The sequence below is a fragment of the Prunus mume genome, linkage group LG5, assembly GCF_029339155.1.
Source record: "Prunus mume cultivar Tortuosa linkage group LG5, ASM2933915v1, whole genome shotgun sequence".
NCBI classification, from domain to species: domain Eukaryota; kingdom Viridiplantae; phylum Streptophyta; class Magnoliopsida; order Rosales; family Rosaceae; genus Prunus; species Prunus mume.
Genome location: NC_142702.1, coordinates 9,414,332 through 9,430,271, shown reverse-complemented (window position 1 = coordinate 9,430,271; position 15,940 = coordinate 9,414,332). Strand labels below are relative to the sequence as shown.

The 15,940-nt window shown below is 38.6% G+C and overlaps 1 protein-coding gene across 4 annotated transcripts; it reads left to right on the top strand.

Annotated features, from left to right (window-relative positions):
- Positions 1 to 6,265: 6,265 nt before the first annotated feature.
- LOC103331016 (TMV resistance protein N-like) lies at positions 6,266 to 15,425 on the top strand. Of its 4 annotated transcripts, none has more exons than XM_008233624.3 (7): positions 6,266 to 9,159; positions 9,293 to 10,415; positions 10,528 to 10,806; positions 10,933 to 12,012; positions 12,108 to 13,503; positions 14,685 to 14,741; positions 14,846 to 15,425. In XM_008233624.3, exons 1-5 carry the CDS (start codon positions 8,648 to 8,650, stop codon positions 12,822 to 12,824), a joined length of 3,711 nt encoding a protein of 1,236 aa, XP_008231846.2. In that variant the 5' UTR covers positions 6,266 to 8,647; the 3' UTR covers positions 12,825 to 13,503; positions 14,685 to 14,741; positions 14,846 to 15,425. The 4 variants fall into 4 exon arrangements, with proteins under 4 accessions (XP_008231846.2, XP_016650064.2, XP_008231845.2 ...); XM_016794578.2 differs by having other exon boundaries at positions 14,830 to 15,425; XM_008233623.3 differs by having other exon boundaries at positions 14,642 to 14,741.
- The last annotated feature ends 515 nt before the right edge of the window (positions 15,426 to 15,940 follow it).

Genomic DNA, 15,940 nt, shown 5'->3' with positions numbered 1-15,940 from the left:
TATGCTGATACTTGTTAAGTTTGAATTTGGTATACTGAATGTTATTATTTTAACTATGATATTATTGGGATGTGTTAAATTTGCATAATGTGAAATTGAGAACTTAATTTCGGATAGGTTTATTATGAAGTGAGTGGACTTTGTTTTGAATAAGCATTATTTTCAAAGATTGGTTTATCATACATTTAAATTAGGTTATTTTGACTATGGGGTTGGTATATTGGTTTAATTATGGAATTTATGCTTGTGAGAGTTTATTTTCTATATTATGAATTAATATTTGGAAAAATTGAATTAAGAGAAGGTATATTATATTTATATTATATATGGGTTGTGAACCTCATCATCATACGTACCTTCCCGGGTTACTATACCCACACGTGGCATTGGATTTTTCGGCGTGTGCTAAAGCAATTCATGTGCATATGACATGATTTGGTCTAGCCACACGTGGCATTGGATTTTCCGGTGTGTTGGCATACTTAGTTATGTTAGTACTTTATCACACGTGGCGTTCGATTTTTCGGCATGTGATAAAGCAATCTGTGCACGTAGGACATGGTTTGGTTGGGCCACACGCGGCGTTGAATTTTCTGATGTGTGTGCTCACTTGGATACTGGTTACTTACCACATGTGGCGTTGGATTATTCCAACATGTGGTAAAGGACCCCGAAATTTTGGTTATTGTTACTTTACTACGCATGACGTTGGACTCTCCAACATGTAGTAAAGTAACGGGGAGAGGGAAAAAGATTATTATACCAATATCGGAAAAAAGAGTAATGTATAAAAGCATTATGCTTAGCATATGTGAATTGTTAAAGGGAAAAGGTTGTTGAGTTATGAGTCTTAAGAACCGAGTGAGTACAAAAAAATGGGTTTGTTGTTCATGGGCTGAGATATTACAATTTTATTTAAAGGGAAAAGATGATTCTAAAATTAACTTGTTGGTATTACTGAAGATAAATGTATGTTATCTGGTTTGGATTATTGATCGAAGAACTATGTGTGACTTGATCCCTCAGTAAAGGTACGTAGGTAGCCTGGGGTCTCACCAAGGTGCAGCTGCGAGATAAATTATAATTTTGGACTTTAATTTGATCATTGGGATCAAATCCTATTTATTAGATTTGTAAGTTTGGTTTTGAATTTGTTGGTGACCTGAAGCTCGATTGAAACTTAGGCGAGATTAAATGTCTGTTTATATTCCAGTTTTTACTAGAGGGATGTGGTTAAAACATGTTTGTGGTTGTGTCTATGCTAAAACCTGTTTTAGATTGATGAATGATTGTGGATTGAGTCTTTAGAACTACTTATGACTGTGCCTGGAGGGTAGAATGTGCATGCTGAAGTTTGAGAGTCTTAAAATGTGTTTTTGATCGGTTAAAAAATTTGACCAAGTCCGTTTTTTAGGGGAGACTCTACTGAAATTTCAGTAGAAGTCTCGGCCCTCTTTTCCTTTGTTTTTTGAGAAGAGGATGTTTAAAATTTGTAAGTTGGCCTGGCATTGGTTGGATGTCGGAAAAATCCACAAGATCCGTCACGAAATAAAATTAGAGATATTTAGTAATATACCCATTCTTAGCACTAAAACTATAAATAAACCCTACACCATTTAATTTCTATAAACAAACCCAAAAAAAATCCGAAAAATGATAGCTAGCCTATTGAATTTAATTTTGATTATCAAATTACTTTGATGCCCTATTGAGTGTTTTGAGCTTTTTTATGAGGTTTTGGGGTTGAGTTTGTTTTAAGAAGTCAATTGTAACAACCCAAACCTAAAATTAATATTTAACTATTAATTTATTTGAGAAAAAGACTAAAATACCCCTAGAATATTTTATTAGTTTAAAAGTTGACTTTTTGATCGGGAAGGAATTTGGGGATTTTAGTTGTACCGTTGCATAGAGCGCGACGAAACGAGTTCGTAGACTTGTAGTGGACTCAAATCGGAATTGTAACGAAGGAGTTACGATCAAAAGAAGTTCAGTGGCATAACCGTAAATATTTCGAAGTTCAGTTTTATAAACCCAGATTTTTCTGGGTTTCGGGCAGAGGAGGAGCCGACTTTCTGAGCTGATTCCTCTCAGCTCGGACCCCCGATTCAGGCAATACCAGTGCCAAATGAACCACGAAACTTCCCTCTTCCAACCCCAGCCCATCTCAGTCTCGATCTGCCGTCGTGGTAGCCGGAAACCGCCACGAAACAGGGTGGTTTGGACAGTTTTTGACGGAATTTCGTGGAGCTCGTTCTCCCTCCTCCGGCCATCGTTTCAGACGAGTGAGGTATGTTTTTCTAGCTATTTTTCATGCTCTAGCTGCTGGTTGGGTAGGATTTCAGAAATTTCTAGCGTAAATAGCTCGATTTACGAGTTAGGTTTCAGCCGGTTTTCGAGTCACTGTTCCGGCCATTTCCGGCCACTTTTTGGGGTTGGTCCAAGAACAAAAGTGGCTCCAAATAGGGTGTTTTACCTAGGATAGGAGTCTTGAGCCGAGATGTTGAGATTTTCCGGCGAAGCGTTATCGCTTTATGCACCACGCGCTGCCAGCGCGTGTGGCGGCGCGTGGGCAGTAAGATGGGGACCACAGTCAGTCCTAGAATGATCTCCTAGTCCTCACGAGCGCGTAGGATTTCGCGGATCTTAATTCGGATATCGTTTGAACCCCGAACGGATCTCGCCTACTGTGCGATTTCCGGGTTCACTATGTTTGAACCGTTTGATCGTAGTTATTTTCAAGTATGTTGATCTAGGTAATTCCAGGATCGTATAGTATTTGACGGATCGTAAAACGGAGTCCCGGATACTCCAGAAATGTCAGTCCTAGAGTGAGGTTTACAGAAACAAACCAGCTTATAGGTCCGGAAGGAGGAAAGAACTACGTGTGGCTTGATCCTCGAGAAAGTGCGAGGCAGCCTGATTACAGGCGCAGCCACGAGATAGGCCCTAGAGTTTGTGTTATCGCCTAGGCATTTTGGTCATTTACGACCCACAGGCACTAGGTGGCGATTTGACAGATTCAACCCGAATTCCAAAGTGGAATTTGGGTCGTCGTTCAATTGGTATCGAGCATTAGGTTAACTTCCTGTAGACACTGCATTACTTTTGCATCCGTATTTTCAGAATTGCTGGACAATTATTAGGTTGTTTTATTCCAATTGTTATTTTATTATGTTATTTTATTTTATTGCATTGGTGTGACTGAGAAAACAGATATCCAGAAGGATTTGAAAAATTTGTTGAGGTTGAAAAAAAATTGTTATACACGTTATTATATGCTTATATGTTGAGAACTGAGGTTTAGCAAGATCAGTATTTAATTATCGGTTTATTCATCACCTTTATATTTGTTTATGTGATTAATTGTGTTGTAAGGGTATAAATTTTTTATTGGAATGATATGCTCAGCAGAGAGTAAGGTGGTTAACCAACTAGCTAAGTAATTGATGCATAGATTCAGGAGTTGAAAAGGAAGAAATTTAATTTTTGGTTTTCATCAGATTTTGGTGTGTGTGTGTATCTATATATATATATATGGATATATTTTATGTTCAGTGGAAAACCAGTTTATTGAAAGTTTATGTAAATAACATATTATGGTTTTCAAACCCACCATAGGATACCCCCAGTTGCCTTGAGACAGTTATTTTGCTCCACGAGTTCGGGACGCCTGAACCGTGTGATGCCGATGTCTGATCGATTATTTTGCCCCACGAGTTCGGGACGCCTGACCGTGTGGTGTCGGAGTTGCGGCTCGGATTGAGAGGTTGTCTCCGAGACACGCCAGCTTATGATCAGGTGACTACGGTCCCCGAGTCCCGCCGGCGGCTTGGTTGACTTTGTGTCACCGAGACGCCAGGAATTGACGGATATCGATTGCGGCTCGGGTTGATTTTGTATCCTCGAGACCGCCAGGAATTGAGCTATCGTGAATTGATGGATATCGAATTGTGGATCGATTATGGGGTATGCCTAGGTGGAGAGAATTTCAGTTTTGAGATGTTTTAAACTAAATTAAGGATTTTATACAGTTACCACTATTTGCTTCAGTATCACAATTGTTTTACAAACATATATATATATATACACATATATGTTTATTTATAAATCTTAAGTGAGGTCGATATAAAGATATTCAGAGCTTGCCTATTTTCTCTTAATCCAGTTTGTTTTAATTTATCTATGATTTTAATTGTTATTATTGGATATGGTATTAAATATGTTGCCCCACGAATCTTACAGTTATCCAGACCGTGGGAGCTAGAATTGCGGATCGGTTGACGGATGTCTCGAGTCCAGAATTACAGAACATGAGGAGTTATATATTCAGTATTTTTCAGTAGAATTATTATTTGATAAGTCATGCATGAATAAGAATGCACAAGTTAGCATGTTGAATTGCCAGAGTATCTTTGTTGATCATGAAGTTGAGATGAATTTTATTAGCAGATTGATTTATTGGAATTGTTGTGGCCTGAGGCCAAAATATTCTGATGCTTGATTATTTGGATATGATTTAATGCATGCTGGCAGATGAGTTATATATATATATATATATATATATCCTTGTTTTACAGCCGAATATTTTGGGAATGCTCGATTTAGGAGACGAATTTTGGTAGAAGTCGCACTTGCATTTCAGATTAATTACGATTAAGAAGGGCAAATTAGTCTTTTGTGCCCAACGTTAGCAGTGTCGATACTCGAGGAGGAAAAAGGGGTTTTAGTTGATTATCAGTTAAGAGCGTGAGTTTTAAGTCTAATGAAATTTAGTAAATTAGCAGATCTTTTGAGTTTTATATTTCCTTAAGCCAGCTCAGGTATTCAGATATAAATGTATGACCCTCAGATTTTATTGATTACCCTATAGATACTGATTATTGAGATGCAAGTAGTGAGTACAAGATTAGAGGGACAGCTTGAGAACCCTGCAATGTAGTAGGCTTAGTACCCTTACCCCCTCCGTTAGAGGGAAAGTAAATTTCGAGGACGAAATTTTATAAGGGGGGAAGATTGTAACAACCCAAACCTAAAATTAATATTTAACTATTAATTTATTTGAGAAAAAGACTAAAATACCCCTAGAATATTTTATTAGTTTAAAAGTTGACTTTTTGATCGGGAAGGAATTTGGGGATTTTAGTTGTACCGTTGCGTAGAGCGCGACGAAACGAGTTCGTAGACTTGTAGTGGACTCAAATCGGAATTGTAACGAATGAGTTATGATCAAAAGAAGTTCAGTGGCATAACCGTAAATATTTCGAAGTTCAGTTTTATAAACCCAGATTTTTCTGGGTTTCGGGCAGAGGAGGAGCCGACTTTCTGAGCTGATTCCTCTCAGCTCGGACCCCCGATTCAGGCAATACCAGTGCCAAATGAACCACGAAACTTCCCTCTTCCAACCCCAGCCCATCTCAGTCTCGATCTGCCGTCGTGGTAGCCGGAAACCGCCACGAAACAGGGTGGTTTGGACAGTTTTGATGGAATTTCGTGGAGCTCGTTCTCCCTCCTCCGGCCATCGTTTCAGACGAGTGAGGTATGTTTTTCTAGCTATTTTTCATGCTCTAGCTGCTGGTTGGGTAGGATTTCAGAAATTTCTAGCGTAAATAGCTCGATTTACGAGTTAGGTTTCAGCCAGTTTTGAGTCACTGTTCCGGCCATTTTCGGCCACTTTTTGGGGTTGGTCCAAGAACAAAAGTGGCTCCAAATAGGGTGTTTTACCTAGGATAGGAGTTTTGAGCCGAGATGTTGAGATTTTCCGGCGAAGCGTTGTCACTTTATGCACCACGCGCTGCCCGCGTGTGGCGGCGCGTGGGCAGTAAGATGGGGACCACAGTCAGTCCTAGAATGATCTCCTAGTCCTCACGAGCGCGTAGGATTTCGCGGATCTTAATTCGGATATCGTTTGAACCCCAAACGGATCTCGCCTACTGTGCGATTTCCGAGTTCACTATGTTTGAACCGTTTGATCGTAGTTATTTTCAAGTATGTTGATCTAGGTAATTCCAGGATCGTATAGTATTTGACGGATCGTAAAACGGAGTCCCGGATACTCAGAAATGTCAGCCCTAGAGTGGGGTTTACAATAGAAACAAACCATTATAGGTCCGAACAGAGGAAAGAACTACGTGTGGCTTGATCCCTCGAAAGGGTATGTAGGCAGCCTACGATTACGAGCACACCACGAGATAGGGCCCTAGAGTTTGTGTTATCGCCGGGCATTTTGGTCATTTACGACCCACAGGCACTAGGTGTCGATTTTGAGATTCAACCCGGATTCCAAAGTGGAATTTGGGTCAGGTCGTTTCAATGACAGTTTTGTAATTTAATAGAAGTTAAAAGCCTTTTTGTTATGTAGATGGGCTTTGAGTGTGTTTATAAAGTCCATTTTATATAGGATATTTTTATAATTTGGGCTCCTATATTGGGTATAATAGTGAATCTCCCATAAAATTAATCCCATTTAAATAGTGGTTTCCCTTGGGTTGCCCTTGACAATGGGTGGAAACACAACTATTCATGTGAATAGTGCCTACCCTTACTTGCCCTTGCCCTTTGCCATGGCACCATGGGTGGAAATGCTCTTAATGGCTTGTGCTATGGTGATGATAGTTATACATTCTTATTGACTTTGATTCCAATTGAACACGTAGTTTTCCATCTCTCTTTGTCTTTCTCTCTCTCTTCCATTATTTCCTTTCCTATGTCCCTTACACTACTTTCATTATCTGTATTGTGTTTTTGACGAAGTATTTATGAATTTGTGCTAAAATAAACATTTTAAAAAGAGGAGAATGAATTTAGCATTAAAGAGAGAGAGGAAGCAAAGCAGTCATGAGTTTAGCATTAAAGAGAGAGAGAGGGTTGTGAGTTCCTAGGAGAAACAGGGGTTTCAAAGTAGAGGAGAATGAATTTTAAGAGGGTTCGTTGAAGAGAGAGAGGTGGGGGAAGAACAATGGCTGTGTTGAGTAATTTCCGGCAGCTTGACGAAAGTTTTGTCAAGCTCTGGAATATCATAAGAGAAAATGGGAGGAGATGGAGAAATAGGGCTCGAAATTGCAGGGTTTCAAGGATGAGAGATGATGCTTGCTCTCTGGATGTATGTTGTAGCTAGTGGTGAAGTAGTGGGTATGGTTGTGTTTAATGGGTAGGAGGTACCCCCTTTTATAGCCACTGGAAGCTCCTCCTTCCCAAGAAACCCTAGTTGGTTCTCTTCAATTTTGCTAAGTCTTCTCCTTCATTTCTCTTCTCTTCCTTCGATTCAACATCTTTTGTGAAATTTTCCTCCGTCCAAATACTCAAAGACAAGATTTTTGGAGGCTCTATAGCCTTCCTGCAGATGTTCTAGTGGCAATCTCCTATCTTTGGTTACCATATCTCTTTCTTTCCTCCCCTATTCATGGCAAGAGCAACGTTGGTCTGAAGGGTGCTGCGCACGCTAATATCCTTTGGTTCTTCAAGTGGTTTGCCTTGGGTTTGTTTCTTGGCCATGTGCTGGAGACTGCTAGCAGTCCACCTTCGTGAGTGGCTTTTGGCTTCTGTTGTTGTTTTGTCTCCAGCCATGTGCTGGAGACTTTCAAATATTTTATTGGCCATTTGGCCCTTCCTAAGGTGATGGGTTAGTGTACTATAGGAATGGGCCAACCTCCTAAAGTGACGGACCATTTTTATTAGGGTGATATGCCAATTTTCTAAAGTAATGGGCTTCCTATTTCTCTCCTTATGCTTACACACATATTTGGGCTCAAGAAATGGGCTCAAGTTTTTGGGCTCTCAAGCAACCCAAAACTTCCATTTCTCGGCTCATCAATGGGCCTCATGAATGCTTGTTACCATCCATACCACAACCCACTCAGCAAGCCCCGAGCATTTGCATGGATTGAGCCCACTTAAGTTTGTAGCGTGGCTAGGTGTAAAAATAATGATTTTTCACTTGGCATTGCATATCGATTGACGTGCTTGAATTTTTTCGTCTTTGAAAAGGGATATGATGCTTGATGGGATAATTAGTATGGGCTTGTAGAGTCAGTGCCTTTTATAGGCTCATTTCAATTCTTAGTGTGACAGATTGCATATTTATTTGGCAAATTGGCATGGCACGTGGTCGTGGCTCGTGCAAGCGTGCATGACGAATTTCGCGTTCTCCAAACCAGGTTTTTTCTTAATGAGATGTAACACTGAGCCGGAAATTTATTTGGGCCAAACCCTGGATTTTTTGGGCCTCAACACCATGTTAGCTAGAGGTGTGAAAGCATTTAATGACATCGGGGTCATACTTGACTTGTGGAGGCTGCTGCAGACTTGTGGAGGCTGTTAGGTCGTGTGAAAGCAATAAATGTTGGACTTGGAGGTGTGAACACAAGAAATATTCGTTTGTGTGTTGGACTTGTGGAGGTTGCTGCTGCAAGTTATGGCCGACCTTCTTAGGTTGGGAGGAAAAGTTGTGTAATTAATGGCTTGGAGGATACGGTTCCTCCTTGTATAAATCTGCTAAGGTGAATGGAGAAGTTGAAAACCAGAAAACTCATTCTCTCATTCTCTCATACACTCAAATTTCTCATATTTTATCACACTATACCATCTTCTTCTTCTATGTTTCTACCGAGTGTGTTCAAAGCCAGATTTTGAGGAACCGTCTTTTCCAATGGCCTTGAGCACCCAAAGAGCCTCTGCATCTCTTTCGGCTGAATCGGCTCCTCCTCGATGGAAACATGATGTTTTTCAGAGTTTCAGGGGTGCAGACACTCGCAGGGGTTTTATGTCTCATTTAGACAACGAACTGCGGTACCGGCAAACAATTAAAACTTTCAAGGACGACCAAGACCTTGAAATAGGAGCAACTATTTCTCCGGAGCTGTTGACGGCAATCGAAGAATCACATCTTGCCATCATTGTTCTCTCCCCAAATTACGCTTCTTCCACTTGGTGCTTGGATGAGCTCTCAAAGATTCTTGAATGCATGGAAGACACCAAGAGAATTCTGCCAATCTTTTATGACGTGGATCCTTCCGATGTACAAAACCAAAAGGGGAGATTTGCGGAAGCATTCACTAAGCATGAAGAAAGGTTTACTGAAGAAGCAGAGAAGGTGAAGCGGTGGAGAGCTGCTTTAAGAAAAGTTGCCAATCTCTCTGGCTTAGATTCAAAGAATTATAAGTAAGAATGCATGCATGAACAACTAATTTCTTGTGTCTTAACAAGAATCCTACTTGGATTAGTTCTTGCTTTAATGCAACAGCCTTGGATGTTGTATTTATGGATTAATGGTTATTTTATTTCTTCCTTATAGGTCGGAAGCAGAGCTTATCAAAGATATTGTCAAATGTGTGTGGAGGAAAGTGCATCCAACATTCATGTTGTCAGGTTCTCCAGAAAATTTAGTCGGAATTGATTTTGCACTTAAACAACTACATTTGCAATTAGCTCCTGAAGAAAATGACGTTCGCTTTATAGGGATATGGGGGATGGGCGGGGTAGGCAAAACAACCCTTGCTAAGCTAGTTTTTGAGAGAATTTCCCATCATTTTGAACTTAGTTCGTTTCTATCTGATGTGAGTGAGGTTTCTGCAAAACATGGTACACTAGTTGCTCTACAAAGACAACTTCTTTTCCCAATCTTGAAGGTAGAAAATATTATCCAAGTTTGGGATGAAGAGTCGGGAATATTGTTCACTAAGAAATGTTTATGGAATAAAAAGGTTCTTCTCATCCTTGACGATGTGGATCAATTAAATCAGCTAGAAAAACTGGTTGGAGAGAAAACTTGGTTTGGTGTAGGGAGTAGAATTATCATCACAACTAGAAATGAACGTCTACTAGTTCAGCATGATATAGCGATACGACATAAGGTTGAGGTTTTAAACAATGGACAAGCTCTTAAGCTCTTTAGTCGACACGCCTTTAAGAAAAAACAGCCTGCCGAAGGTTTTCTAAAACTGTCTCAGCGTGTCCTACATTGTGCCAAAGGCCTTCCATTAGCTCTTAAAACTTTGGGGTCTTTTTTGTATTCAAGAGATCAAGATGCATGGAATAGTGTGCTGCATAATCTAGAGAAAATTCCTGATCCAACAGTTTTTCATTCACTCAAAGTAAGTTATGATGGACTAGAAGAGATGGAGAAGAAAATTTTTCTCCATGTTGCATGTTTCCATAAAGGGAAGGCTAAAGAGAAAGTAATTGAAATACTAGACAGTATCTGGGACATTTCTAGTCTTATTGGGATGGATATTCTTATTGACAAATCTCTCATAACTATTCAGAAACTCCACTTTCGTAGCAACGTTGTTGAGATGCATGATTTGATACAAGAAATGGCATGGGAAATTGTTCGTCAAGAGTCTGTCGATGAGCCTGGTAAACGCAGTTGTTTGTGGCATCCCAACAACATTTCTCCTGTATTCATGAACAATACGGTAGGAACGTATGTTAAAATACTAAGTTTAGAAGATAATATATGTCATTTATTTTAAAACGACATTATAAACTTGAATGTGCAATTAATTTTTCCGTTTTTCTTAATTACAGGGAACATCCGCAATTGAAGCCATAGTCTTACGTTTGCCGAAATTAGAAGTGGTGCACTGGAATTGTAATAAAGCCTTCTCTAAGATGCGCGAATTGAGGCATCTTGAATTTGACAATGTAATCTTTTCTTCAGGCCCCAAAGTTCTTCCAAATTCGTTAAGAATTATTCGTTGGAGCTGGTATCTTCCCAAATCACTCACAACAAAATTTCACCCACGCTTCCTTGTTAAACTAGAGATGCGTCATAGCAAACTTTTCCAGCTTTGGGATGGAGCAAAGGTAAGATTATGGAAATATAGCATTTTATAATTCTTTTTTTAAAGTATTTTGAATATAATTGTAACTGGTTTAGTTTGTAAGGTTTTTATTATACTAATCATGTTACAACTTTTATGTACTGTACAGGACTTCCCAAAGTTGAAATACATTGATCTTAGTTACTCTGATAAATTGACCAGTACGCCAGATTTCACACTCGTTCCTAATCTTGAGGAATTGAAGCTGAAAATTTGTACGAATTTAATTGAGGTCCACACGTCTATTGCAGTTCTCAAAAGGTTGAAACGTTTGGACCTTAGTGACTGTAAAAGTATCAAGAGTCTCCCAAGTAAAGTGGAAATGGATTCTCTTGAATATTTCAGTCTTTGGGGCTGCTCAAAAGTGAAAAGGCTTCCAGAATTTGAGGGACATATGAAAAATTTGTTCAAGCTCATTTTAAAAGGTACTGCTGTTGAGAAAATTCCTTCATCAATTGAAGGTCTGGTTGGCCTCGCTATATTATACTCTGGGGGGCCCTTATACAAAAATCCCCAAAGTCCCGAAGGTCTCTCTGGTCAAATACTTTATATGCAAAGATCCTCAAAACTTGTGAAACTGCCAGGGGTGTTGGAGTGTTTAGAGGAGCTTGAATTAAGTGAAAGTGCTATGAGAGAGCTGCTTGTTGTTATGAAAAATACCAAATATCTATCCCTTCTTCGATCATCAACTTCAAAGGATGGCAGTGCGTGGTTTAGAATTAGAAAGAGTCACCCTGACCCTGCACCTGACCCTTTGGGTTTGGTGTTGTCTTCTCTAAATCGTTTATGCTCTTTGACAAGTTTAGAACTAAGTGATTGTAATATTGGTGAAGGAGTCATTCCTGATTATATTGGCTGCTGCTTTTATTCTTTAGAACATTTAATACTTAGTGGAAACAACTTCGTTAGCCTTCCCGCGAGCATTAGATTCCTTTCTAAGCTTTGTTATCTTGATTTGAGTTTGTGCGAAAGGCTTCAGCAAGTGCCAGATCTCCCGTCAAGCGAATTCTTATACGTAAATGTAAATGATTGTACTTCCTTGAAGAGGTTGTCAGATCCATCAAATTTGAGGGGAGCCAATATGTATGATTTTATTTTCAATTGTCTAAATTGCTTGAGATTGGTTGAAGAAGAAGGCTGGATTAATAGAATATTTGCAATGATAATGAGATTGGCCCTTAACTCTGAGGTACTCTCTCTCTCTCTCTCTCGTTGAATGAATACATATCATGATTTTCATTTTCTATAAAAAATAAATATAATATGGTAATTCTTTGGGTACAGATAATCCGTCCAAGAAGTGATGGTAAGTGTATTGTATGGCCTGGAAGTGAAATTCCAGAGTGGTTCAGTAATCGAAGTATGGGAGATTCAATAACTGTGGAGCTGCCTGTACCTTCACCTCCACAATCATCATGTAGCAGCGACTGGCTTGGGATTGCTTTATGTGTTGTTTTTGAAGATTCTGAGTACTTGGAAAATCCAGCCGCCCTTGTTGGATATGATTATTTCCAAATTAAATGTTTTCCGATTGAGTCTGAGATTTTCAGAGTGGGGTATCTTAGGTCACAACACCTTTGGGTTTTCTATTTGCCTCGCAGTCATCGTAGCCTCTGGAATGCCTCAAGCAGTCATCGGTTTTCATTCGAAGCGCATTATGTTCGACTTGAATCTTTGTTTAACAAAATGGGGAGCAACATGCTCAAAACAAGCTCGAATATAAAGGAATGTGGGGCACGTTTGGTGTACAAGAGAGATTTGGAAGAATTCAGCGGAATACTGAAAATCCCCAAGAGAAACCAGTTCTGGCGACAAAAATTCTGCCGAAAAAGATTTTTTCGTTTTGCCGAGACAAAAATTTTCAGTTTGTTGCCAGAGGCAGGCCCAGTTGGTAGTGGACTGTGGAAGTGGTATGATGACAAAAGGTATGCAGGAAGTGAGCACGCTGATGAGGCCGATAAACCAGGAAGCGATAGCTGTGATGACAACCATGATCCATGAAGTGGTAGTGTTGATTTTGGTATAAAAACGTTTATGCAGAGGAGGAAAGGAAAAAACCAGAGAGTATATGAATGTTCAGTATTCTTCTCTATTCAAGACTGAGCAAAGCATGCTCAAATACATGACATATGCTGCCAAAACCAGGATCCTAAATTTTAGGATACAAGGACTCATCTCCTACCATTCATAATGATTGGAGGCTACGATTCTTACACCTAGGCTAGAATCTGTTATCACAGTACAGCTTAGAAAAAGACAAAAAAGACAGCTGTAGGAATTATCCCAAATTAGAATAGAGCAGATACCGGCTACTTCCTAGAAAGGAAGGTTCTTCATTTCTTCAATCTTCTCAGCACTAATCTGCAGGATTGTCATCTGCAGTTTGTATTAAGCTCAGTAAGTAGCTTAACTCTCAACAGGTAGCTCTGATGACGACAATGAACCAGGAAGTGATAGCTCTGATGACGACGATGAACCAATCAGCAAAAGATTCAAGAAAGTCTAAATTATTTTGTGCTTGGTTCAATCATTCAATGAGGTCTCAAACTAAGACTATCTATCCAGAGTTTCTGCCACAGTGCTGATGATTTTAAGGGCATTATGTGCTGTTTGCTTGAATCTTTAATAGGTGGAGGCTGCTCTTCTTGCTCAAAAGTCTCTTCTTTTACTGCTTGTTCAGGTACTACGTTAATCAATCCCAAAAGTCTCTTCTTGAAACTCCTACATTTATGCAATTGAATTATGAGGAATTCCTTTTCTGGTAATTTTTTATGCACAATAGTTTGAAGAATACTTTTGTTAATTGATTGTTGCCCATAAACAAGCGTGTGGGGTGGGGAGGGGGGTTTAGGTGTGGGGCCCGCTTAGGTTTCAATTAGGATTTTTGGATGGAGTGATTCCAAATGAAATCGACAATTTATAGACTTTTAGGACCCATCCAATATAAGGTTAAAATGTTTTTTTAAGACTAACAATTGCTTCCTTGCATGTAGTTATTTCAATTTTATTTTGAAAGCATCACATCTAGTTATATCAAATTTATTCAATCTTTTCTAGTTTTTGTATTTAGCCTTTTTGTCAAATCCGAATCCTTTCTTCAAATTACTCCGTCCAATTGGAGCCTTAGGATAACAGAGTTGAAATCCCTGTCTAACAGAGCATAATAGCTCTACCGAGGTTAGGGGGCTAGCATTTTCAAATTTCAATAACTAAATACGGTAAGCCCTCTTAATTTATATCCTTAGTGGAAATGAATATAAGACTTATCAAATCTAAGTGTTCTATTCAAGTAGCTTCCTTGAAAATTTGTCAAACATAGAAATTTTCTAGATTGAGGATATGTATGATAATACGGGCTACTGGTGAAGTAAATGTTCCTGTAGAATTATATCTTTCCTTTTTCTTTCTTATATAAAGCTTTCAAATTGAACTGTTTTCTTTTCCAAAATTGAAGCATTGATTTCTCTTAAAAACGTATCATAGGTGCTTCATTTCTGCTGAAGCAAATTAATTTTGTCGAGCAAGTATGTTTGGCTTCATTCTTATGGAAGTAATTTGTTACATGCTCTAGTGGTGATGGGTTTAGCTTCATCTTAGTTATAGTAAGAAAACTAGTATTCAGATGATCTTACTCTCTAAACATGTATTGTTTGATCTTCCTGAAGAAAAATTACTCTCTCTATTTGTAGTTCATTTTCTCTTCGTTTTTTCTATTTTCTGTTAGCATTGAAAAACGCTTATTTTTCTAAGTATTACCATTCTGTGATTACGTAGATAGACATAAGCAAGTCCTAACAGTCCATCTTCTTTCGTTTTAGTTCTCTTCACTAGCTGATGAGGAACTTTTCTGCTTGCTTTCAGTGGAGATTTCTGTGAAAACTCAGTGAGAACATATCAGAGGAGAGAACGACATTCTGGGTATTTATAAAAGTTTGAATTTTTAGATTTCCTTCTTTTATTGTTTTTTATATGTTCATGGTATGGGGGATGCAAAGTGATAGGGCAGTGCGACTGCATTTCAGGTTTTCACACAATCGCAGCAACAACAACTCTGGCAAAAGACACGAACGACTCAAGACTTCTGCTCTCTCTCATAAACTATTTCAGCTCTCTCTTTATGATGAGATTAGGTTTAGAGAATGTGTCTGGCAAGAGCAGAGTCTTAAGCTTATATAGGGCTAGGTCAAGTCATCTCTACTCATCACCAAGGGCCAACTTGACTAACACTCTAAGCCCATCAAGCAACGGTTCACGCAAAAGGAAATAAATAGGACTCCTTTAATTGGCTTCAAAACTTTCCTTATTTCACAAGGTTTTGGGATATAACTTAGTATCTAGTGCACCGATCTAAATATGAATATAACATTCTCCCATTAGATCAAGCACTAAGCTTTTGTATTGCAAATGTTTGATAATCTTTATTGGCCATGAGTTTAAAACAGTTAAGGGTCGTTTGGTACATCGGACTGTTATGGGCTGGACTAAATCCTGAGACTATCTTGGATTAGTTTGGATTGGCCTAAGCTGGATTAGTATTGACCTATGTTTGGTGTTGCGTCAGACTAAGAAGCTGGATTGTAAAAATAGTGAAGACTTATGTTTGGTGTTGTGTCAGACTAAAAAATAATTATTTAAATATTTAAATTTAAAGATTTTTAGATAATTAAATGTAATTTAATAAGATCTTAAAACTATGAACATATTTTCTAGATACCAAATTTACAAGTAGATGTCAAAGTCAGAATTTCTCCAAAAAGTCATAACAAATCAACAAAGAGAGCATTCCAAAAATGCCATCAAGCCCACTCATAGCAATTTATGAATGCCACTATATGTAAATTTCAACACCCATTCAAGAATAAATAATAAAAATCAATACCCATGAACGAAAATTTCATTTCAAGTGGAATACATAAATTTACTCTCATTTGTCCATACAAACTACTAATTCTTGGGCCAAATTGTAACTAGCATAAATCTAGTATTTTGCTAGTTCTCTTCAGAAGTCATGATCCAAAAGTTTCATTCATTGACAAAATATAAGTGCAAGCAATGTAAGCCCTTGATGTCTTCTTCAATCACAAAAAGCCACCTACCAAAGTTAAAATAAAATAAAA